Raw genomic sequence first — 26,022 nt, forward strand, 5'->3', positions numbered from 1 at the left:
TGCACAGCCACCAGAGAATGCAGTGAACTCTTCATTTTTCAGTGCTCAAAACCAAGGAATATCTGAAATAGTTAATCAATTATTTATCAAAATTAAAAATGCAAACAGTCTACAGCGATGTTAATAAGGCATGAAAGGAATCCAAACGGTGTACATCAGACTTTAATACTTGTTTGGTTTGCTATTTTAAAACAGACTTGCTGCTGAATCCAATGGCTACTACAAGTCACAAGATAACAGAATTAGCCCTTTGTACAAACAAGAGTTACAAAAGCAAAAGCATCCCCTTCTTATAGCGTGGAATCTCACACCCAGTTATAAGGACATTATAATCAATTATAGTCAGTTGTAAGGACACTATAATCATTATATCACACCCAGTTGTAAGGACATTACAATCAAGAAACCAGGGGACTCACAGATCAAAGCCTATTGCAGAGTTTTTAACAGACACATCTTACACTTGGAACAGTCCAGGTCAATTTCAAATTATGATCTTTGAGGAAACAATGGACATCATTGACATCTTGATGAGCTTACTCTTCTAGCAGAGTCAGTGGGTCTGCCCAGACAAGAGTTTCTCAACACACGATACACAACATGGATCTAAAATCTAATGACTGGGACATTATCAGTTCTTATACCAAAGCTAGTCCCAGACACCAGGTAAGTGGATGAATTGATAAAATATACAAAAAGCAACATATGGAAGTGAATAATATAATTAAGTAATTAATTAAAATATATCAAGGATGGGATGGCAGGACAGGTTATGTGTCAAGATTGCAGCATGTGGGAGTTCTTGGGTATCACAATGATCTAGAAAAAATACATATGCAACAGGTGTTTGCGACTTAAGTAATTTTGGCTCAAAGTCTGCTGCATGGGACAGGTAGGTATCAACTAAACTGGAGGCTGAGTTTCAGATTCTATGACACATTAGGGAGAGGAAAGTTACTTAGATGTTTTGCATCCGGAGGCAGTCATACAATTTAGCATGGGGTCTTCTGATTTGGTCAGTAACCAAGGACAGTGGGTGGAGGAGGGTGGAGGTGGGTGGAGGGGGGAGGGGTGTGTGATTGAGAGTGGAGCAGCTAGCAGACACAGAGGACAAGAGTGTCAACCTTTGCATTGTCCAATAGGTTTGAGATTCTCGCAGCATGCTTGGATGAGGTGAGCAAAGGGACCATGGCACGATGATACAAGAAGCCATTCAAGAGGGGGAGCAAAAATGAATGTAATGCTAGTAGGGGACAGTGTAGAAAGGGGGATTGACACTATTCGCTGCAGTGAAAAGTGAGAGTCCTATTGGCTGTGTTGCCAATTCAGTGACAGGAATTGGGACCTCTGTTCAAGGTCAAAGAGGAATTTGCAGTGGGAAGGGAAGGATCCAGTTGTCCCAGTCTATATAGGTATCAACAACATAGGTGGAACTAGGAAAGAGATTCTTCATAGAAAATTTGAGGAGCTGAGCACTAAATTAAAAAGCAGAGCCTCAAAGATTATAATCTCTGGATTAATACCCAAGCCATATGCAAATTGGCATAGGATACGTAAAATTAGAGATAAATATGTGGCTCAAAGACTGGTGTGGGAGAAGTGCATTCGTCAGACAATGGTGCCAGTACTGGGAAAAGTGCAAACTGTACCTTTGGGACAGTCTATACAGGAAGCATGCTGGGTCCGGTGTTCTTGTTAACTAGGGAAGTAGAGAGGTTTTCAAACTAAATAATGGGGGAAAGGGATCAAATGTGGAAAAATGTGCTGTATCCAAGAATAGAGACAAGGTAAAAGAGGAAAATATTAATATAGGAAATTATGCTTAGAAAATGCAGGAAGGAACAGAGAGAAAAAAAACCCAATGCACTAACAATCTAGTTCAAAGATAACAGAAAGACAAAATTAAAGGCTTTGTATCTGAGTGCACAGAGCATTCATAGAACATAGAACACAGAACAGTACAGCACAGGAAAGGCCTTTCAGCCCACAATGTTATGCTGAACATGATGTCAGATTAAATTAATTTTTTCTTCCTGCCCTTGGTCCATATCCTTCTAATTACTTGCATATTCATGTGCATATCTAAAATCCCCTTCAACATCCCTATCATATCTGCCTCCACCACCAACATTGGCAGTACCTTCCAGACACCTACTACCCTGTGTGAAAAAAACTTGCTCCTCAAATCTGCTTTGAACTTTCCCCTTCTCACTTTAAGTGCATGTTCTCTAGTACTAGACATTTCAACTCTGGGGAAAAGGTTCTGACTGTCAACCCTCTCATAATTTTATAGACTTCTATCAGGTCTCCCCTCTGCTGCTCCAGATAAGCCATGATGTGGACTGTGGTGGGCACAGTGAGAAGTCTCACAACACCAGGTTAAAGTCCAACAGGTTTATTTAGAATCACAAACTTTTGGAGCACTGCTCCATCTTCAGGTATGTCAAAAGCATTCTACAAAGTCCTGACGAAGAGCAGCGTTCTGAAAGCTCATGATTCTAAATAAACCTGCTGGGACGTTAATCTGATGTTGTGAGACTTCTTACTGTGCTCCAGAGAAAACAACCCTAGTTTGTCCAGCTTCTCTTTAAATCTCATATCCTCCAATCCAGGCGACATCCTGGTAAATTCATAAACCAAATGAATTGGTAGCTCAAACTGAAGTAAGTAAATATGATCTGATATCCATTACGGGGATTTGGCTACAGGATGACTAAGGTTAGGTTCTGAATATTGAGGGACATATTACAGTAAGGAAGAATAGGAAACTAGGTAAAGGTGAGGGAGTAACAGTGGATAGCAGTGCCAATCGAGGATGGCATTGGTGCAATGGTTAGAGATGATCTTGGTCTGGAGATTAGGATATAGAACTGGTCTGAGAGTAGAAGAAAGAATTCACTAGTGGGAATGCTCTACAGGCCCCCTAATGTAGGTAAAAGTGTACAAGAAGAAATATTAGGTGCTTATGATAAAGTGGAGGTAGTAATCATGGGTGATTTTAATCTCCAGATAAACTGGAAAAATCAAATTAGCAGTAATAGCCTGGAAGAAAAGTTTTTAGCAGGCTTTTGAAATATTTTCTTACAGCAGCACATTTTGGACACAACTGAAGGTTATATTAGACTTGATATTGTGTAGTATGACAGGATTAATTAATGAACTTAGAGTGAAGGTACTCCTAGGTGTCAGAGACCAGAATATGACTTAATTTTACAATGTTTTCTCTCAGATAGCTTCACCAAGGATCCACCTCCAGGATTTCAATCTCCACTTCAGGTCCCTCTGACCTGGATCAGGGAATACATTCAAGATTTGCCTTCTACACACTCTCTCAGATATCCAACCATACAAACAGAACATTAATGCTTCACCATCATTGTAAGGAATTTCCAACCTTTGGGTCTCTTTGGTCCTCTGGCTTTACACAAGCCAACTTGGTTTTCCATTTACTTCCCATGGCTTTGCCATTTTAGAGTCTCTCTCAGCTCTTCACTTTTCATTTCACTGAATTGAACCTTATTCCCACATTCCTGTTCTCTTTTCTTTTAACTGGAAGCTCTTCTTGGACCTTTCTTCCGGCTCTCCACCTGGTTTCTCAGATTTTCTTCTTTAGTTTCTGAGACTTGCTTTCTATCTCTGTGTATTGTCATGCCTCTTCTGGCATTTTCTGCAGAAAGCTCCTTCTCTGGGTTAAATTGTTCCAAACTAACTTAAACTGCTTTCACCATCTCTTGTGGTTGCTAGGCAACAGTCAGCTTTGTACGCCCTGTGTTTGCTTTAGCGTTATAAAAGCCTCAGTAACAGTGCAGGCATTTAAACAAGCCCACAGACTTGCAGGCAACTCTTAAAAATGAAAATAAACTGAACATTTTCCCCTTTCTTAACACACAAGTACATAAACACAAATTAAGCTAAAACTCAAACATATACCTCATTCTTAATACCCACAAAAATTAAGTATATGTCTTTCCTAATGTGTGTGTGCGCGCGCGCGTCTGTCCCCCCTTTCCTCCTCAGGTTTCAATATGAAATAAACTGCACTTCTGAGTTAATTGTAAAAAGAGTCACACAGACAGAGGCTTGAGGAAAACATGCCTTAGCCTACTTTAAAAATATTTCAAAACATCGCTGCTTACAGACAGAGAGTAGGTAAAAACTGTTCAACTTGTCACTGTCCTGTCTATCACAATACATGTCTTTGGTTGTCAGTCTTCACTCGATGGTAGCAATCCTGTTTCTGAGTTAGAAGGTCATGGGTTCAAAACCCCATTAAATGCTCCCTTTTAGGATCTGAGAGGATATTTTCAAACACTTTCCCAATAGTGGAAATAAGGTGGCTCCGTAATTGCCCCTATTTTTGAAAATGAGAGCCACGTTTGTTTTTTTTTAATTTTACGGAATTTGGTTTCAGTCCACTGAGCCCTGAGAAATATCAGTAAGAGGATCTGTGGTGAAAACTTTCTGAGAGTGGAACATTTTCTACCTTGAACCACAGCAACTTTTTACCTCTTTAAACTAAATCTCTCCACCTTTTCGTTTTGAAGTGGTGAAAAATAATGGTTCATACTTCAACATGTCTGTCTGCTGGTACCACTTCCCTGTGTTCTCAGCTATGCTTTTTCAATTTGTAGTTCTGATCAGTTTTGTGGCATTCCTCAGCCCACCTCTAGTGATTCTCTCCATCCTCTCCACTTTCTAAACATATGAGAGGTCTATATGCTTTCTCTTTCACAGTTTTGTTACTCAGGCAAACTGGTCGTACTTTTTTATTTTGTATCTAATCAATTCTGGGGATTAGTTACTTCTTTGAAGTAACCCCTTTGAAACTATTTTGCTTCCCTTCAAAAGTTTTCATTCTAACATCTCTTCCTATTTTACATTTTCCACATATTCTCTCCTACCCTTAACATCAGCTGGTTTTATGGTTTGCCCTCATGTTTCTTTTTATTTAGCATTTGTTGCCCATCCATAGTTGCCCTTGAGAAGGTGGTGGTGAGCTGAATACTTGAAATGCAGCAGTTCACATGCAATTGATACAACTGAGTGGCTTGCTATGCCATTTCAGAGGGCAGTTTAGAATCAATCACCTTGTTGTGGCTCTGAAGTTACATATAGGCCAGATACATTTTATCAAATTCAAATTCCACCGTGGCAGGATTTGAACCTAGAACATCAGCTGAGTTTCTGGATTAATAGTCTAGCAATAATACCAGGAGGCCATCGTCTCCCCCTATGGTTTGCTGGTACAATCTTGGTGCAAAGTTCGATTCCTCATTGAACTGGTAGATTTGAGTTTATCACCTGACAATGGCCTTATTTACCTTAGACCAGTGAGTTACAGATAGGTATCCTCAGGTAACTTGCCTTGAAAATAATTAGAATTTCAGTGCTGCATTGCAACAACGGTCTTTGGGTAGATCTTAACAGAGAACAGAACAATTGGAAGAGGAAGGACTAACTCTGAGAAAGAGAAAAGTGACTAGGGAACTAACAAGGAGCGTTTTACCATTATGGTTTTTGGACCCCTAATGCTCACTTACTTATTTCCTCCCCACTTTTGTTTGAGCTAAATCCAATTTTACATTACTTTTTGTGAGCTCCTTGACATTTTATATGAAACTATCACAATGTTAATAAATTCTGGCGCATATGCTCCTTGTGCATTCTAGCCATTATCAGGAAGATTGACATCCTCCAGTATTACCACTGAAAGCTTGGCACTTATCCCACTTATCTCCTAAAACTAAAACAGCAACCATCAACGCGCCCCCCCCCACCCCCGCCACTTTCCTTATGTGGTTTCCTGCGGCATATTTTTATTATCTTTTTTCCTTCAACATATTTTAATTATATTCAGAGAGCTCAATGCCACTCTCAACATTCAACTCCACCGTAACAAATGTGTCACTTAGCTCGAATGTCAAAATAAAATGTCACCCATTTTAACAAAATGCATGAGAAATTTTAGTCTAAGCTTAAAGCAGACACGAGTTTGCATGATTCTGTCTTGCAGTAGCTGAAGAGCCAATATTGATATCCTTTATACACAAAATGAAACTGTTAGAAGCCGATCAGTTCAAAAGAAAAACAGTTTATTTCAAAAAAACTTTGGAATTATTTATGCTTCCAGTACTATTGCTCACCTTAATGGGTTTTTCATTGGGTGTCAGCACCTCCTCGGATAGTTCCATCATTTTCAGCGCCATTAGGGCTATGAGTTTAGCATGATTGCTGCTCTTTCTGTGTAATCCACCAGCAACACAGTACGCATCACCTATTGTTTCCACCTGCAGAAATTCAAGAGGAAAATATGATGATCCAGGCCAGCACCAAGAAGATCAATTTTGCAAAAAAAATTGTTGAAAGTGGAGCAGAGAGATGGGGATTGTTTCTCTCAGTGTGACATTAATCCACAGGCCACTGCTGACACCACTTTCCCCCCCCCTTTTAATCACTACTTCCAATATCTCCTTCCAGTTGGGAGGAGGATTTAAAGCAATAATCACATCCTTGATCTCTCCTAGTCTTTTCTTCCTCTTATACCTGTTGCCCCCTGCAAATCTCTCATAGGTTGCTGACAACTTTTGCGTCACGTATGATGTATTTCCAGGGTCTTTTATTGTTTGCTGTTTTGAGCAGATTTTGATTAAGCCCCACTATCAATAAAATCTTTCTCTTCCACAACTATAATCATGTTCTTAAATAATTTTGGCCACCTCCCCTTTGACTCATTTTCTGTCCAAAAATGTTCAGGATTAAGAACATTCCATTCTTAGCATTACTTCAAATAAAGCCAAGTTTCTGTCGAAGCTACAAAATCATCACCTTTGTTTCTAAATTGCAGACTTAGTCCTGTCAGGTTATTTCTAATACTTTGCATAACTGCAACTATAACCTTTTATATGCCTCAGTAAACTTCTCTCTCTGATTTTCCTTATTTTTTTCCTACACACTTTTTCCTTAGCCTCTCTTCTATCTGTCATACATCTCTCAGTAGCCCAACCGCTCTTTGAGCTTACTACTTAGAGGGCAGCACTGTGGCGCAGTGGTTAGCACAGCTGCTGCACAGCACCAGGGACCTAAGTTCGTTTCTGGTCTGTGTGGAGTTTGCACTTTCTCCCCATGTCTACGAGGGTTTTGTCCAGTTTCTTCTCACAGTCCAAAGATGTGCAGGTTAGGTTGATTGGCCATACTAAATTGACCCCTGTCAGGGGGATTAACAGGGTAAATGAGGGTTACGGGAATAGGGCCAGGGTGGGATTGTGGTCAGTACAGACTCGATAGGCCAAATGGCCCCTTCTGTACTGCAGGGACTCTATACCTTAGATGGCTTTGCGCCTTCACACTATCAGTTGTTTCCCTAAGTTCTCTCATATTTGCTTGTTTTACTACATTACTATCTTAAATCTCCCCTCAGTGTTCTACTTGACCTTTCTATGAGGACATTGGCACTAACTGGTTTAGGACAATAAGTAAATTAAACTGCTGCCTTAAACCCAACGGGTTTAGGACAAAGATAACAACACTGTATGGTAAATGATTCAGTACTGCTGCCTCGACAGGGACTAAGAACCACCAATGCTACTGTCAAAGAGTGTGAACTCATCAGCTAGTGACAAGCTGTCATTTCTGGCTGTAGATAAGCTGAGTGCACAGTTCATTTAATCAGTGGCTAGTACAATGTTTTTCTAGCCCTGGCAGATAGGAAAAAAATACAAATTATAACAAAAAAGAAATGAGTAATTCTAGCTACAACATTTCGCAAAATCAATTGCCTATCAAAAATGTGTAGGTTAGGTGGATTAGCCATGGTAAATATGCAAAGTTATGGGAATAGGCCAGGGGGGTTGGGCCTGGATAAGATGCTCTTTACTCGCTGTCCTAAACCAGTTAGTGCCAATGTCCTCACAGAAAGGTCAAGTAGAACACTGAGGGGAGATTTAAGATAGTAATGTAGTAAAAACAGGCAAATATGAGAGAACTTAGGGAAACAACTGATAATATGAAGGCGCAAAGCCATCTAAGGTATAGAGTCCCTACAGTACAGAAGGAGGCCATTTGGCCTATCAAGTCTGCACTGACCACAATCCCACCCTGGCCCTATTCCCAAAATGGGCTGAACGGCCTCCTTCTGCACTCTAGGGATTCTGTGGTCTGTTGCTTCAGTCCATCTTCCTCAGCAGCAGAGCCCCAGGGACATTACGCCACCACTTTCCAAAAACAAAATCCAACACATAAGGGAGGAGGAGCTGAGACAATATTCTGTGCTATATTCCATCAAATTTCACAATTGAGATTGCCCGCACCATTAACAACCTTAATAGCCCAAAAGAAGATTACTATGGGCAGGTAACTGACTTTGAGCTGCAGCCAGAGGATTGCTCCATCAATTATGTTGTTGTTTAATTTGAAGGATTTGACTGAAATCTGCCTTTAACTAGCATTTAGTTGCTACAGAGGAGGTGATGCTCTGAAATGAAACACAATTTCACACACAGGACGCAGCAGGTACCCTGACCAGTAACACTTCCTGCATTTAAAAATGTGATTTTGTGTGGATTTGAAGGATTCACCCCGAAGCATCAAATAACCCTTTTGGTAACATCTTCCAAAACCTACACAAAATGAAAATGAACAAAAATTTCAAGGTTACTCTTGAGTAAGTCACATTAGATGAGATCATCAAAATGCATTCTGAACATTTAAAGATGAGGGCAGATTTTTCTCTCATTGCCTTTGGGGATAAAGGATCACTTAGGCACAACATGTAAAGGAAAATCGGACGAGAATCGCATGCGAATAACTAAGTTTAACCAAATTTTAATGAACAAAAAGATTTGATTACTTGCCAATTTCCCTCCTGGGCTGTATTCAAATGGTCTTTTGAACACATCAAAATAAGAACAACTATGCCACATACTATTTTGAAGATTTTGATACAATTTATTATTTTGTCCATACAATATATTTCAGTAAGCTTTAAAAGAGTAGATTTTCAAAATTTGCAGCCCCAATGTGGAGCTCTGCATGCCAGGTGCATGGCCGTGGGTTTGGAAGGTCTCAGGTCTTGGTGAGTTCCTGCAGTGCATCTTGTAGATGGCATCCACTGCTGCCACTGTGTGTTGGCGGTGGAGGGAATTAATATTTGTGGAAAGGATGCCATTTGTCTTGGAAGGTGTCAAGCTTCCTAAGTGTTGTTGGTGCTGCACTCATCCAGACAATTGGAGAGTATTCCATCACACTCCTGACTTGAGCCTGGTAGATGACAGACAGGCTTTGTGGAGTCAGGGAGCGAGTTACTCTGCAGGATTCCTAGCTTTTAACTTGCTCTGGCTGCCATATATAGCTAGTCCAGCTCAGTTTCTGGTCAATGGTAAACCCCCCTAGGATGTTGATGGTGGGGAAATCAGCAATGTTAATACCGTTGAAGGTCAAAGGCCAATGACTCAAAACTCCCTTGTTGGAGCTGGTCGTTGCTTGGCACTTGTGTGCTGTGAATGTTATTTGCCACTCCTTAGCCCAAACCTGGATATTGTCCAGATCTTGCTGCATTGCACATGAACTACTTCAGTGTCTGAGGTGTCGCGAATGGTGCTAAATATTGTGCAGTCATCAGCGAACCTCCCCTGAGTAATCAAGAGCAGCAGTGTCCAATTGAGGAAGTACTGGGCTTCATTAAAAGAGTATTAAAATGTGTTCATATTGGGTAATAGGGGGAATTAGAAAAATCTGTATTTTTACTCTGCAGACTTGGAAATAAATTTGTCTCAAAGCTTCAGACACATTCTTTTCTCAACATATGATCATTGGAATTAAGATTGACAACCTTACTACAAGTCCAATCAATTACTAAGTTAATACCACAGTGCCTTTTAAAAAAAAATAAATGGCCTATTGTGTCATTCAATCTTTAAGTAGTCATTACTATCATAATATCAGTGTGTTGTGCAATTACCTTATATACATCTAGGATTCCACATTGGTAGTCAAACCGGGTGTACAGTTCATTCAACATGCTAATCACTTGCATTGGGGTGCACTGTGCACAAATGGCTGTGAAGCCAACAATGTCAGAGAAAAGCATGGTAACATCATCAAATTTCCTCGCCTGCACTGATTTTCCCTGCCAAAGCTGTTGGGCAACATCACCCGGGAAGATGGAATAAAGTAAATCCACTGTCTTCTTCTTCTCTACTTCCAAGGCTTGGTGTGCAGTTTCAAGGGTTGCTTTCAATTTGTCCATGCGTTTCTTGAGGCCATCCTGGGCCTTAGCCTGTTCACCCACTAAAATAACATCACGAGTTGCATCATGGATGGGTATGTCTGAAAGATGCAAACCACGTCCCATTAACTCCTCTAGTTTGTCAACACATGGCGAGCCCAGGAACAGAATAGAGTTTGACTCAGGTACATGAATCATTTGTCCCTTAATTTCCATCACCTAAGAAGAAAGAAAAAGGTTTTATTAGCAGATTGCACAATAATCCTCAAACAGCTCCTCAAACCAGAAGTCAACCGAAGGAACAATAAAACAAGCAGACAATGCACAATGTATTTAATTTTGGTTTAAAGGACTTGATGCAGGATGATGCAGACAGATTTGCATGCTGTCCTATTGCTGCTGTACTTCGGAGCATCCATCATGTTCAAAATTAAATGCTTCTATTGCTGCATTGTATTTCCTTTCTGGGATGATCTCCAATATCAAAAAACAAACTCAAAGACAATAGTAGTTAGCACTGCTGCCTCACAGCCCCAGGAACCTGGGTTCACTTCCCAGCTTGGATCACTGTCTGTATGGAGTTTGCACATTCTCCCTGTGTCTGTCTGGGTTTCCTCCAGGTGCTCCAGTTTCCTCCCACAGTCCAAAGGACGTGCTGGTTCGACGCACTGGCCATGCTAAATTCCCCCTTAGTGTACCCAAACAGGCACTGGAGTGTGACAACTAGGGGATTTTCACAGTAACTTCATTACAGTGATAACGTAAGCCTACCTGTGACACTACTAAAATAAAAACTTTAACATATCTAACACTCTGACATGAAAGCAAGAAATTCAAATATTAATGATTGTTTCAAATTTGTCTCTATAGAAATACAAGTTGTTACATTCCCATTTTTGCATAAGTCAAATATGTTTACAATAGCATCAAATTAGAGTTAATGAACCTGATATGGGCCGTTTGCCCCAACAGTGTATTGCTTAGCCACTGCTACTTCCTGCCAATCTCCTCTGGTGCCGACACCACTTGTCAGGTGGGTTCGGTTAAAGTTACCCCAGGGTCAATTCATTGAACTATCCTTTGGTGTAACTAAATGCAACACCCAAGTAACATGGATCTATGGTACAGAAGAATTTGGAAATTGTCATATTCAGCTTTTGGAAGCATAGAATATTTGAAGGTATACAGCACAGGTCTGGGGAGTTGCACAGCAGCATTTATTCATATGGTTTGAAAGACCACATAGATCATCAAGGTAGTTGCAATAGATGGATCATTTGAGATTTTATGGAGCTTGTAAAGAATGGAAATCAAATGGAGTCAAACGAGGGAAGCAAAACTTTGGAATTGGCAAAAGGGCAGAACATTTTAATGTAGTCAATCTACAGATACAACTAGAGCAATAATACCAAAGGACAGGTGCTTGGTGTTGACTGTGGGTAATCTCAGAAAAAAGACTTGTGTGTCTTTAGAGGAAGATGTCAGGAGCATTAAGTATCAACTTTTCACCCTCTAAAATTGCAGATGAGTACCAGAGGGGAAAAAAAGGTCACTCACTTGATAAACTGCTAGTCTAGTCTGACTCCTATTACGTACCATGGGCACAAACACACAGCCCATTCTCTAAAATGTACATGTCATTTTTCGGCTAAACTATGGTTAAGGGTTTCACTGATTCTGTAATATATGTCACCCAAGTACCCACGCTGGACAATTGACCTATGGATGTGACAGCACTGATATTCGTGATCACTCCCATTACCCCTATCAATCTCTTGACCTACCACATTTTGTTCCTCAAGACCCTCACCGCAAAACACATGAACATTTGAGGTACAAGGTGCTTTGTTTATTTCTGTCAACTGCTCAAAGTTGGGAATTTGTAATTCAATCTAATTAATCATGAGGAATGAATCTTAACTGTGTGATTATCATGTCTGATAAGGACTGTACTGTATTACCAACACAGTTCACTGCCTTACCAGGGTCTTTCCATTTCCCCCCCCCCAACCCCCACCCCAATCCTCTCTTTTATAGTACAATAAATCTCCTGAATTGAAGTCTTACTTTGTTGAAGTCACATACCAATGAAAGATTTACAATAGCATCTGGCAGCATCCTGCCATACATTTTGCAGATTTCACATTTCTCACTAATCTCTTCTGTTACTTCTGTATATTCTTCATTGACTCGCATCTATGTCTTTTAGCAGGATTTTTAACCTTTGAGAAACAGGGTGAGCAAATTACCTATGTAACTTCTAGGTTTTCAGATTCTTATCATCTTATACCATTAATACTTGACTAACACTCTGATGAGAAACATCAAGTTTTGTTAAAGAGGCTACAATAATGTTCTGACTGGGTAAACTGCAGCTCAACTGACTTTCCAAAAATAATTGCCTTATTTTACCCAGTGTCAAATTTCATTTGTGCCTTTCCCATTGAACGTAGGTAGCGCACCAGAGACTAAATCAATGCTTGTAAAATGGCTTACTCCAGCTATTTCATATGGAAGAACAAATCCTTTTCGTGGTCCTAATTGCACTGTAGGGATTCTATTGTAACTACAGTGCAAAAGAGGCCATTACAGGGGAGGTGATGGCCTAGCAGTATTATCGATAGACTATTAATCCAGCAGGTCAGCTAATGTTCTGGGGACCTAGATTCAAATCCTGCCTCAACCGATGGTGGAATTTGAATTCATTTAAAAAATCCAGAAATAAGAATCTACTAATGCCCATGAAATCATTGTCGATTGTAGTAAAAACCCCTCTGGTTTACTAATATCCTTTATGGAAGGAAATCTGCCGTCCTTAACTGGTCAGGCCTACGTGTAACTCCAGAGCCACAGCAATGTGGTTGACTTTCAACTGCCCTCAGGCATTTAGGGATGAGCAATAAATGCTGGCCAACCAGCAATGCCCATGTCCCACGAATAAATTAAAAGAAGAATAAAATATTCATCGAGTTTGCACCAACTCTCTGACCCACTATTTTATCCAGTCCCCCTTCCCTGTCTTATCCCTGTAACCCTGATTATCGTGGATAATCCATCTAACCAACACATCTTGGTAGACTGAGGGAGAATTTAGCATGGACAATTCAGCTAACCTTGGACTGTGGGAGGAAACCAGAGCAGCCAGAGAAAACCCATGCAGACATGGGGGTGGGGATGGGGGTTGCCCCGGGGAAAATGTATCAACTCCACAAAGACAGTCATCCAAGGCCAGAATTGAACCCAGGTCCCTGGCACTGTGAGTCAGCAGTGCTAACCACTGTGCCAACGTGCAGCCCTGTTCTTTTATAGTCTTTAACCTTCCATCAATTAACCACGTAACATCTGAACTAATCTGTCACACATATTGTTGAAACAATAGCAACTTCTAGTACAGCACAGTTAAAGAGTTCATAACCAACATATTTATTGCAGGACCAAAACTGCTTATGATCGGTATGATTAGGTCAAATTCATCATTATCTTCATTCTCTTCTTCAGAATTCTCTTTGGCATGTGTTCATCATGAGGACCTTGTCTCTTTGTTTTGGGCAGTTCACTGCATAATGATACTTTGATTCACATCTGAAGCAGCTTTTGGGCATTCCTGGGTTTCATTTGTCCATCATCATTGTTCTTATATCATCTTCTGTTTTAATAGTCAGATCTACTAAAGGCATTTTCATCTTCATCCTGCCTATTTTAATCCTTCTATTGATACCTGCATCTAGGTCCTAGATCATTTTGAAATCTGACAATTATTGAGTTTTCTGTCCTCTGTGGCACCATAGAATATATCTTTTATTCCATGCCTTCTGAAAGAAATGACTATTTTTTAATGAATTTTTTAAGGTACAGACATCTAATCCTTTTCTCTGAAAATTGAACACCAATTAGAATCAGTAGCCTGTCCATAAGGAAGACCTTGGCACAATCCAGTCATTTAAACAATGACACCAATTGTGGGATCCAGAAACTGTACTTTGTCTATCTTTTATGCAGTATGTAAAACTCTCTGGTATATACCACCACCAAATGACTAGTTGTTAACTAAAAGTTATCAAAGTCTGATCATGCCTTATAGGTACTTAATAGATCATGTTCCTTGCAGATTTAATCTAGCAAGATGTCCAAACCTTCATTGTTATCTAACTGATGGTAAACATCTCACTAATTCTTTTATTTCTGATTGAACATCTTGCAGGAAGCGACATTGCCAAGGTTTTCTCTTTAATAGGGTCATAACCTATGTCAACATGTTCACTTCATTCTCCAACTGGTTTTGTGGTTCAGATTCTGAGAACATTGGAGGATAATTTTATCCAAACCACTTAATTTGCTTTCTTCCATTTTTCACAATGGCCATGAGGACTTTAGTTTTACGTTTGATTTTTATTTTCTTAAATTTCCAACTTCACCTTTAAGCAAACCTTCTCTACTGCCACGTTATATTCGAGAAAGCCTGGCAGCGATTTATGGAACCAAAACCAATTTGCACACAACTTTATTAAGCTTTTACTTACATGATAAAATTATGCATCTCAAACCCCAACAGTTTGCTCCTATTTATAGGAGCACAGGTGAATACCCAGTTAATAGCCACCACCTACAGACAATTGAACTCAATTAATATATAATTAGCAGCTCAGGCCATAGCTCTGACAGAGAGCCTCCCTGATTAAACAATAGGTGAAATAGTACTGGTTGCAGGTTCCTTGGTACACAGCTTGACAGTCACAAGATAACTCTGTGGAGAAGCATATAAATACTAGCATCCTCGGCTTTTGCTCTCTCCTTAACCAGAAAGCAATTATGCTCATCCATTCTAAAATCAGCTGAATTCAAAAGTCTATCACAACAGGACAGAGGAAGAACAGCAAGGAAAAGGATTCTACCTGATCAGCTATAATGATAATGATGATGGTGAAGAGGTGAGGAACAAGTCACACAGAAGACTGTAAAACATGATCTCATCCAATATTTCTCTTCCCCAAAGTCTTTGCATCATTTGTTTTTTCATCTTCAGTTCCCAAGACCCTGTCAACGTATGCACCAAGAATTTATTCAATTCCCTTCTGCTTCCCCAACCCTTTCAGGCAGTGCATAACTTGCAATTTTAAAAGTGATTTCCAAATGTCGCCTAATACTTTTGAAAATTACCATAAATCAGTGAAATCTACTTACCAACTATTCTTCCACTGGAAACAGTTTCTCCTTGTATATGCTATCAAAATCCTTCTATGTTTTCAACACCTCTATTAAATCTCTCCTTAACTGTCTCTTCTCTGGAGAAAATCCAAGTTTTTTTTTCTATTCTATACACTGAATCCATTCACCCTGGTTACCATTCCGGCAAATATACATTGCACTCTCTCAAAGGCTTTGACCCCCTCCCTGGAGTGCAGTGCCAAATACTGGTACTCTGGCTGGATTGAAGCTGAATACAAATACCTCAATCACTACAAGTTGCAACACAAGTACGCAAGGCCATAAAACAAGCAGAATTGAAAAATGGGGAAGTGATCTTCAAAGGGCAGTGCGGTGGCACAGTGGTTAACACTGCTGCCTCACAGGGTTAGGCTTGGGGTCACTGTCTGTGTAGGGTCGGCACATTCTCCCTGTGTCTGCATGGGTTTTTTCCAGGTGTTCTGGTGTCCTCCCACAGTCCGAAAGATCTGCTGGTTGGGTTCTTTGGCCATATTAAGTTCTCCACCAGTGTCCCTGGCAAGTGCCAGAGTGTGGCCGATGTGGGATTTTCACAGTAACTTCATTGCAGTGTTAGTGTAAGCCTACCTGTGACTATAATAATTAAACTTTAAACTTAAACTCATAAAAGTAGTCAACAAGAATTCCAAGAGGGAATTCAGAGGAAACCTCTTTATCCAAAGAGTGGTGAGAATGTGGGCCACATTATCACCGTGTATGGTTAAAACAAATAATAAAGATGCATGTCACAGGAAGCTACGCAGCATATGAGGAAGCAGAAAACAGATGCTCATAATGTTAGATTTAGAAGAGGAATAATGGGAGGAGCTTGAGTGAAGCTCACCGAATGGCCCATTTCTGTGCCATTTTCCCATGAATTTTGGGCCCTGTTTTGAATTGCAAGAGATCAAGGAATCTTGTGTTTTACTTCTAATGGATCATTAGACATTGACACTTTAGATAGTTGAATGTCAGGGATCCAACTTCTCAATTAAATATCGAGCAGATCAATGAATTTCACAGCTATCAATGCATCTTTTTTTATTCACCATGGCCAGCATTTATTGCCCATCCCCAGTTGCCTTTGGAAGGCAATTGAGAGTCAACCACATGCAAAGGTTAATTTTGATATTTTTTGTTATTCATTAGAGGGACATGGGTGTTACTGGCTGGCCAGCATTTATTGCCCATTCCTAGCTGCCCTTGTTCAGAGGGTAGTTGAGAGTCAACCATGTTGTTGTGGGTCTGGAGTCACACGTAGCCCAGACTGGGTATAAATAACAGATTTCCTTCCCTAAAGGATATTAATGAATCAGATGGGTTTTTTCTGACAATTGCCAATGGTTTCATGGTCATCAGTAGATTCTTAATTCCAGATTTTTTTTAATTGAATTCAAATTCCACCATCTGCTGTGGATTCAAACCCGGGTCCCCAGAACATTAGCTGAATTTCTGTCTTGATAATCTAGCGATAATATCACTAGGCTATTGCCTCCCCCCTTGTATGCTTCTCTAAATATAACTCAATCTCCTTTTTGTGATTCAAACAGTTCTGTCAATGCTTTGAACTATAAAGAAAACATCAGAATCGCAGCCTCTGGTATTTTTTGACCTGAGCAGAATCCATATTCTACACAAATTTTCATTAACGAATTTAAAACAAAATGATCAAATCTAACATTACTTTGACTTTCAGTAAGTTTGATATAAATGCAAATTTAATCTTGTTTTATAATAGGAATATTGAAAGTGCGATAAAGAACATACTGAGATTTATTATGATGCTATATGAACTGGAAATGTACACCGTGTGCCAATGTACCCTAATCCACTTAATCTCCCCATATATGGTTCAGTCATGCAATGCCTTTATGGTTCCATTGGATTAAAAATGGCAAGGAGCCAATTCACCAGTTCCTCCATCCATTCTAGAATTTTCTGGTTGGTCTTGTGGTGAAACATTTGTTTAGCCCTTTCAAAGCTAATGATATGTGGTGAGTCCGGTCAGGGTGAAGCATATTGCTACTATTCCAAGCTGGAATACTGGCCTTCAAATGAGTTCAAAGTGCGGCCTACTGGGGTGTTAAAGTGAGAGAATGGAACTCCTGACGAAAGAACAAACATTTGAATAATATCAGCCCCCTTCCATAGGGATCCAAAGGGGAGATGACTGAAACCTCAGGATGAGAAAGGGAAAAGGAAGGTAATTCTGATGTGGGCAGGCTGGAGATTTGCTAGCAACATGGCACAGGCCTCACAAACTCCAACAGTACTCCAGGTTAATTTAGTGTATGTGTTAGTGTCACAAGTAGGCTTACATTAACACTGCAATGACGTTACCGTGAAAATCCCCGACTTGCCACACTCAGGCACCGGTTCGGGTACACTGAGGGAGAATTTAGCATGGCCAATGCACCTAACCTTTAGGACTGTGGGAGGAAACTGGAGCACCTGGAGGAAACCCACGCAGATACGGAAGAATGTGCAGACTCCACATAGACAGTGACCCAAAGCCAGAATCAAATCTGGGTCCCTGACACTGTGAGGCAGCAGTGCTAACCACTGTGCCACCATATCGCCCAATGGCAGATGTAATGCTAGTGCAATTGACCATTGTAATGACTTCAACGAGACCCATGGGGTTGGCTCTTGAGTATGAGGTCCCTGACTGAGGTCATAATTACCTGCCCAATCAGGGAGCCTCACCTGTATATGAATATGAGAGTGTCAGGTCTTTTGACACTCTGGATTCTCACTTTCTATCTGAAGCACTCTAGGAGTGGAACAGAGCTTATAAATAAGGGGGAAAATTGGGTGAAGGGACACTACTGGCCTCTGAGGAGTTACTTCAGCCATCATGATTTTTTCTCTCTAATAGAATTTGCAACTGAGCAAACTGTTAAAATTGGAGCACTGGAATAAAAACAGAAAATGCTGAAAACTTTTAGTAAGTCAGGCAGACCTTTGGAAAATGAAAAGTCGGGTTGATCTTTCATGTTGATGAGCTTTGGACAAAAACCTGATGGAAAGTCATCAATCTGAAGCAGCATCCCGACCTCCAACTCTCTGGAGACGCTGTATGATCTGTTGATTGTTTCCAACATTTTCTGATTATTCTGAAAATGCTTCACACTTGATTACAGCACCTTTGCAGTTTACTGCTGAAGCAATTTCCTCACACAGCTCCAGTGAATGATATGGCACGGAGTATGACCTGGTTCTTAGCTTTGAAGTATCTCTATGATAATGGAGGTAGAGATAATTAATCAAGTAATTAACAAGCAGCATAATTAACTTCAGTGTGTAATGTCTGAACAATAGAACAAAATGCTGTTATAGATAATTGAAGAGCTTTGTGTAGTCAAAACAAAATAACTTAATGGAAACACTTTTTTAAAAAGGCCACCTGTCTTCTCTGTCCAATTGAGGGTGTACCTTTGCCCATCATCCATCAAACATCACTGTATCCTGCAGGAAGCAAAAGAGAAAACATATACCAAATTCTGGAAAACACTCTGGGGAATTCCTTTCAACTGCCTAAGAAATTAAGCCAGTTTCAAGACTGCATGGTTGGCCCGCACTCAGCACTATTTCAACTATTCAGCAATCTACCGTCTTATTGCTAGGAGTATTATCTTCTCAATTTTGATTTTCAAATTCCCTTAAAAGGAGCATAACAACTCCATACTTCAAAGCTTCCATGGACAGAGAAGGCAAGTATTCCGACATAACAAAGAGCCAAAGTAGAAGAAAGTGAATATGAATTTGCAATATTTAGAAGGAATAGGTTAAATAAACAGGAGGTGATTCTCCAGGGCCAATAGCCCCAGTCGTGATTCCTGATTTGGCCCATTGACTTGGGCAAGAGGGCTAAATCATGATTCTCACCGAACGGCAAGCCCCTTATGAGTCTCCCAGGCTGCAGTGCCTGAAGAGATCTGCTTCTCACTTAAAAAGGGTGAGAAACCTATCCAAGCTCATTTAAATGTATTTAAGTCTCATTACTGGGATTGAAGCTAGATGCACCAGCCTCCTAATGTGCTCTTGCCCCCCCCCTGCTGGAAGCCCAGCAGGTGCCAATCTCTACTGGCCCTGACAAGCAAGAACCCTACAGGCGCTGTAGATTCTGAGGGGAAGCAAGGAGGTAAGTACTGCCTCCAACTGTGCCCATGGACTTCTCTGTCACTGCCAGGCAGCAGAGGCAGTGGGACCTTCAAGTGACCTGGGACACTCAGGGCTAGACTTCTCGTTGTTGCCCTGAAAACATGAAAATCACTCTTAGGATGGAAATTTCAGGCACCTTTCTGATAAAATCCTTTACTATTGTCTGTGTTCTGCAAAATTATTTTGATGTCTTATTTAGCTAATATGAATTGTCCCTCCTGAGCTTCTTATTGAATGAAGTCAGGAGATTGGATATATTTATAGAAAATAACAGCATAGGAGGTAGCCATTCAGCCCATCAGATGTCTACTAACTGGAAGAGATTGATTTTTCAGCCCTTGATAGTAGCCCCATTGGGCATCTACTTGTGATGGATAATCATACATTGCATTTGAGATGTTTTCTGCCTCCACCCACAACACTCCCCAACCTTGTTTAAAAGATCTACCTTGGTCCTCTGGGACTTCATCCAAATTGTTTTCTTAAACACTAGGCCCTCTAGTTGTCACCCTCCTAGTCCTTCAACCCCACCCACTCCCCATGCCTATACTTGGCAACTCATGGTCTCATGGCTCCTTCTAGCCCTAATCCAATTTAGTACCATTTCATAGCAATTCATGTCCCCACCTATTCTTGACCTTTACAGGTCATGTGATTTTAAAAACGTACAATAATATGGTCAAGTTAAATAATCATTCTAAACTGAAGAACCTAAGCCAGTATCTTACTCAGTATCCATCAGGAGAAGACCTCAGGGGCCATGTTGAGATTAAATAAAATGATGTTCTAAATTTCTATTATAGATTTCACTACATAAAAAAACTCGTGCATTAAAATTCATTTAAATCCTTTCAAGTACTTAGTCCCTTACTTAAAAAAAAACATTTGTGTTCATCATCCCAAATTTAAAAACAGGTCATCTTTTAATAACCTCTTTGAGCTGCCAATCAAACAGTGAACTTATAGCCCCCCTCCATTGTCATAATAGATCATAGAAAATAGTTAATCACTAATAATAACACATAGGATTATCAAGTACAGGAACTTGTTGCTAACCCCGGCTCACTGCTCTTGCAGTCACCTTCTCTGAAACAACCTGTAGGACATGGCAATCTTGGTAGCCCAAAATTGGAGTCTGCCTATTTTGGCAGGCTGACTGGGTCATGCAAGAGGCATCTACAGCTTATTGGTCTAATTAACTGAGATCTGAAGCCCAATTCTGATCTACCTGTTCAGGTGTGGGGATTGTTTCTTCTATAGTTTGTGCTGTCAGGTCAGTACTGTGCAATTTCCACCCCTTAATGAGAGTAAAATGCAATAAAATTGACAATGCATTTGATGAAAACAGATTTTAAATACTTGGTGATAAAATAAAATCCTATGCTAAGAGGAAATGCAAAGACAACAAAAACACCCAGAAAGGGAATACTTTTACAGATGTATTGCATGCATAACAATGAAGTCAATATCATCTAGAAGCTAAATATTACAATGAAAAATTATCAAACAAATTTAACATAAAGCTAACTTTTCCAAACTTCTTAATGAGTTTACAAATCCTGGCACTGTGGACATCAGGGGCTGCATAGTAAGTGGGCACCCTTCCAAATTCTAAAACACAACAGCCTGCTGAAGGATCACATTAAAAATATAAACTTTAGATCTCCTTCGAATTATAAATCTTCGGGTTGGACATAGGTTTGGCGTTTCCACCCACTGCTACTGAATTACTACCCCTCTACTGAAGTGTTTTGGTTCTGTTCATGTTAGTCGCCCTCTATTACCTCTTAGTGGCTGGTCTTCAGTTATGAGCCCATGTTTCGGGTGGCCAAGCAAGTGTGAAAATATCACAGCCGAACCTGACCATCCCACTCGCCACACATCCAAACATCTGCATTTCCCAGTTGCAGCAGGAAGCCATATTGACTTTCCAGCCCCAACTAAGATCAGCTATGATAACACAAAGCAAGAATGAAACTAGGTACTCTGCACTGCCTTCACAGTGGAATTTCGGAAAGAGCTAGAATATTTTTAGACTAGATTTCTGCAGATCTTTCTGAGGGGTTAGGAACATCTCATGAATTTATAGGAAAATGGGATGAGGAGCATATCAGCCATGATCGAATGGCAGGGCGGACTTGATGGGCCGAATTCTGCTCCTATATCTTGGAACTGGACTTCAATGGTTTTGTTATCCTGATGATCTCATCCTAAATCCTAGAAATTAAGTTATTCAACTTTTGCAGACTGTTGCTCATACCCATTGCGATCCAAAAAACGGCAGGCACCCTGCTGAGGAAGCATCAATTAGAGCAATGCCCTGCACTAAGGGGGATAGTAAGAATCTCACAACACCAGGTTAACACCAGGAATTTTAGGGCTTCGTTTTCCTGGCTCCGCAGTAACAGGCATGGAGCCAGGTTCAGTTTCAAAGCTGCCTCAAGCTGGAAGCTGTAGCAATAGTCCATTTAAGAACAATGAGTGCTTGGCAATACTTTTATTTAGTCCAGTAAGCCCACTCCTACTCCTTTCACATGATATGTACAATCTCTTTATTCTGGCTTCTCACAATCCGCTGAACTTCATCCCAAGGAAAGATACTAGGATGGACTTTCCCCTTCTACCCACCATGGGAATTGAAGCGGGCTAAGGGCAGACCATGGAAAGGTCCGTTGACCTCGGACAGGATTTCCCAGTTTCGGGGCCAAATGCCAAAGTCAAATCAAGAAAATTACTCCAAAAACATATCACAAAAGCAAAATACTGCAGGAAATCTGAAATAAAAACCGAAAGTACTAGAAAGACTCAGCAGGTCTGGCATAGTCTGTGGAGAGAAAAACAGAGTTAATGTTTAGAGTCCAATGTGTTTTCTTTCCAAATGTATATCCTGTCTTCCATCATATGTTATCCATCTTCAACCAGTCATCAAACAATAGCTTGAGAACTATCTCATTGTAAAAAGCTATCTTTATTTTATTTATCTTTTTAACCTTCGATTCCATTCTGAACCATATATTCATTCTACTCTTTTGTAAAGGTATTACTCAACCCAACCTTGACTTGCAACATACAAAAGAATTGCTTCTGCAGGAGAATGGAGGCCTATATTAGAAGAGGACTCTGTAGTAACCAGTTCACATCAGGTTTTTAATTTCCTGTTAGGACACTGCACAAATTACAGTAATTAATTCCGCAGCAATACTCTGTCGCTTATCTTTGCTCTGTGCACCAACTTATACCAAATCAGTAACTCAATTTATCACTCTATTCAAAGCCTACAGCCCATAAAAAAACCAATAAGCTCCAAAATGCATCAAATGAGTTTGTGTTAGATTGAGAAAACACAATGGAATACCCTAGATTTTGATCAACAAAGGGAATATATTTTTAAATTTTCTAAGCATTGAGTCCTTCAGAAAATTGTGACACCAGTAAAATTATCTGCATCATAGTTTTTGAATATGCATCACCATTCTGTGTTCACAACTTCATAAGCTTCATGATTGAAATAAGCTACGCACATGAAAAATATTATGTATTTATTGACATCTATGCCCACACTGATTGAGTTTTCCCAGTTTTCATTTCCTATTTCTTTTCTTCCACTTTTCGCCCTCTGGGTCATTCACCCTGAAAAAGTAGGATGCATTGGCCTGAGACTTATCCACACACAGCAACAATAACACTCACTGTCCAGCAGTAAGTCAGAAACAGAGCCCAAGCAAATGCAAACAGGTAATGTCAGATCATCTTCAGTTCTCTAAGCTCCTTTTTTCCCAAATTCAGAAATTTAAGTGACCCAAAAGGTGCAAAATAGAAGAAATAGTAACAAATGAAGATGAGACAAGTAAACAGCTCCACAACTACTGTCTCTGAACATTAGGTTGGAGATCAACACTATTGCCAGAACAAGCATTTGGGGATTTTAGAAGATGCAAATGGTTCAAAAGATTCAAATGCACTTGATTTTTACAGGTTAGCTTATTTGTATAAGTACAGATGAATGTTCAGACAAAGCTAAGGAACAGACTAGAGGTGGAAAGAAAAATCTGCAAATTTAAAGGGATGGATAAGACAAAAGTAGACTATCGCAATAGGAGGGCAAATATACTGAAAACACTTGGCATTGGCCTTTGCCAAGACTGACCAGGAAAATGAAGGGAAAGGAAACTTAAACTGTTGGCGTGAATCTATAGGCAAGAAAGGACCAATCCAGCACCCCCACTTGATGGCTGAGGCTGACATGATGCTACATGAGGCATTTGTGAAATGCATGATCCCTTGTACTGTGCCATGTACCATCTAAATAGATAGCATTGCAAAATGCTTGCCAGCAAGAGGAACCAAGTAACTATTAACATCAACTGGGAAAAAAGAGCTATTATTGGAGAGCTCTACTCTGTACCACCAGTGGTAACTTCAACCAATCTAGACCACAAAAAAGGCACTAAGGGGTGTCAGGACTTATAGAAATGGTATGTGGTAACATGGTGGATCGAAGACACACCCTTTATAACCCTGGCATGCCTTTTTACATGCAATGACACACAAAACATGTCATATGGTGATTGTCCAATAGTAGCCAGGTGTTCATCCATCTTAATTTGTTTGCCCCCCAGCTTCTTTTGGGTAAAATCAGCATCATAATGCCAAAGTTTGGTATTTTTACCTCTGAGTGCAATTGCTGACCAAACTGACGGATGGTACAGAGCACTCTTCGTGCAACCTAATCTGCCTGGTATCTTACCATAAACCATCATTATCTTCCAACCAAGTCAAACAGGGGGAATCTGTTTTGGAAATCTTTTGCTTCCTGTGGTGCTACTGGGGATAAAACTAACCATTGTATTATTGGCATAAAGAACAATTTTTGGAGAAAATTAGAAACTTTTTCTTTATTCATTTATGAATATGGGTGTCAGTGACAAGACCAGCATTTATTGCCTATCCCTAGTTATCCTTAAGAAATTGACGGTGAGCTACCTTCTTGAACCGCTGCAGTCCCTGAGGTGTAGGTATATCCACAATGTTGTGAAGGGATTTTGACCCAGCGTCAGTGAAGGAAGAACTACACATTTACAAGTCAGGATGGTGAGTGACTTGGAGGGGGAACCTCCAGGTGGAGATATTTCCAGATATTTGCCACTCTTGTCCTTCTAGATGGTAGTGGTCATGGGTTTGGAACATTGATGAGTTCCTTTAGCGCATCAGTGGTGGAGGGATTGAATGTTTGTAGAAGAGGTAGTAATCAGGCAGGTTGCTCAGTCCTGGATGGTGTCAAGGTTTTTGAATGCTGTTGAAGCTGCACTTATTCAGACAAGTGGAGAGTATCCATTACACACCTGATTTGTGCCTTGTAGATGGTGAACAGGCTTTGAGGAGTCAGGAGATGAATAACTCACCACAGGATTCCTAACTTTCAACCTCCTCTGATAGCCACAGTATTTATGGGGCTAGTCCAATTCAATTTCTGATCAATGGTAACCCCGAGAATGTTGATAGTGAGTGATTCAGTAATGGTAATGCCATTGAATGTCAAGGGGCAATGGTTAGATACTCTCTTGTTAGAGATCGTCATTGCTTGCACTTGTATGGCATGAATGTTAGTTGCCACTTGTCAGTCCAAGCCAGGATATTGTCCAGGTCTTGCTGTATTTGTATACGGACTGCTTCAGCATCTGAGGAATCACAGGTGATACTGAACATTGTGCAGTCATCAGGAAACATCCCCGCTTCTGACCTTATGTTGGAAGGAAGGTCATTGATGAAGCAGCTGAAGATAGTTGAGCCTAGAACACTACCTTCAAGAACTCCTGCAGAGATGTCCTGGAGCTGAGATGATTGACCTCCAATCACCAGATCCATCTTCCTATGTGTCAGGCAACTCTTCAACCAGTGCAGGATTATCCCCAATTCCCACTGACTTCAGTTTTGTTAGGGCTCCTCGATACCACATTTGAGTCAAATACTGTCTTGATGTCAAAGGCAGTCACTCTCATCCCTCCTCTGGCATTCAGCTCTTTTATCCATGTTTAAAGCAAGACTGTAATGAGGTCAGGACTTGAATGACCCTGATGGAACCCAAACTGAATGTCATTTAGCAGGTTATTGTTAAATGAGTGCTTAATAGTATAGCTGATGACCCTTTTCATCACTTTACTGATGATTAAAAGTAGACTGATGGGGTGGTAATTGGCCTCATTGCACTTGTCCTATTTCTTATGTACAGAACATACCTGGGCAAGTTTCCACATTGCCAGCTAAATGTCAGTGCTGTAGCCACGCCGGAACATCGAGACTCCGTACCCCCAACAAAAATCAAATCAAAAGAAAAAAATATAAGTAGTAGTTAAAACACATTTACTGCATACTCTTCATGACCTTGAAGCTAATTCCTGAAGGAGGCTTAGAAATTTTTTTATAGCCTGCAACAC

At 40.3% G+C, this 26,022-nt stretch overlaps 1 protein-coding gene across 1 annotated transcript in view; it reads right to left on the minus strand.

Moving 5' to 3' along the window:
* The window catches only part of gucy1a2 (guanylate cyclase 1, soluble, alpha 2), a 166,308-nt gene that overhangs the window by 38,876 nt on the left and 101,410 nt on the right, over nt 1-26,022 (minus strand). The window contains exons 5-6 of the mRNA XM_080197232.1: nt 9,956-10,441; nt 6,144-6,287 (exon numbers count right to left, since the gene is read on the minus strand). Coding sequence (XP_080053358.1) covers nt 6,144-6,287; nt 9,956-10,441 — 630 coding nt within the window. The remainder of the gene's footprint in view (nt 1-6,143; nt 6,288-9,955; nt 10,442-26,022) is intronic.

The sequence above is a fragment of the Carcharhinus amblyrhynchos genome, chromosome 10 (genome assembly GCF_965287045.1).
Source record: "Carcharhinus amblyrhynchos chromosome 10, sCarAmb.v2.hapA, whole genome shotgun sequence".
Classification (NCBI taxonomy): domain Eukaryota; kingdom Metazoa; phylum Chordata; class Chondrichthyes; order Carcharhiniformes; family Carcharhinidae; genus Carcharhinus; species Carcharhinus amblyrhynchos.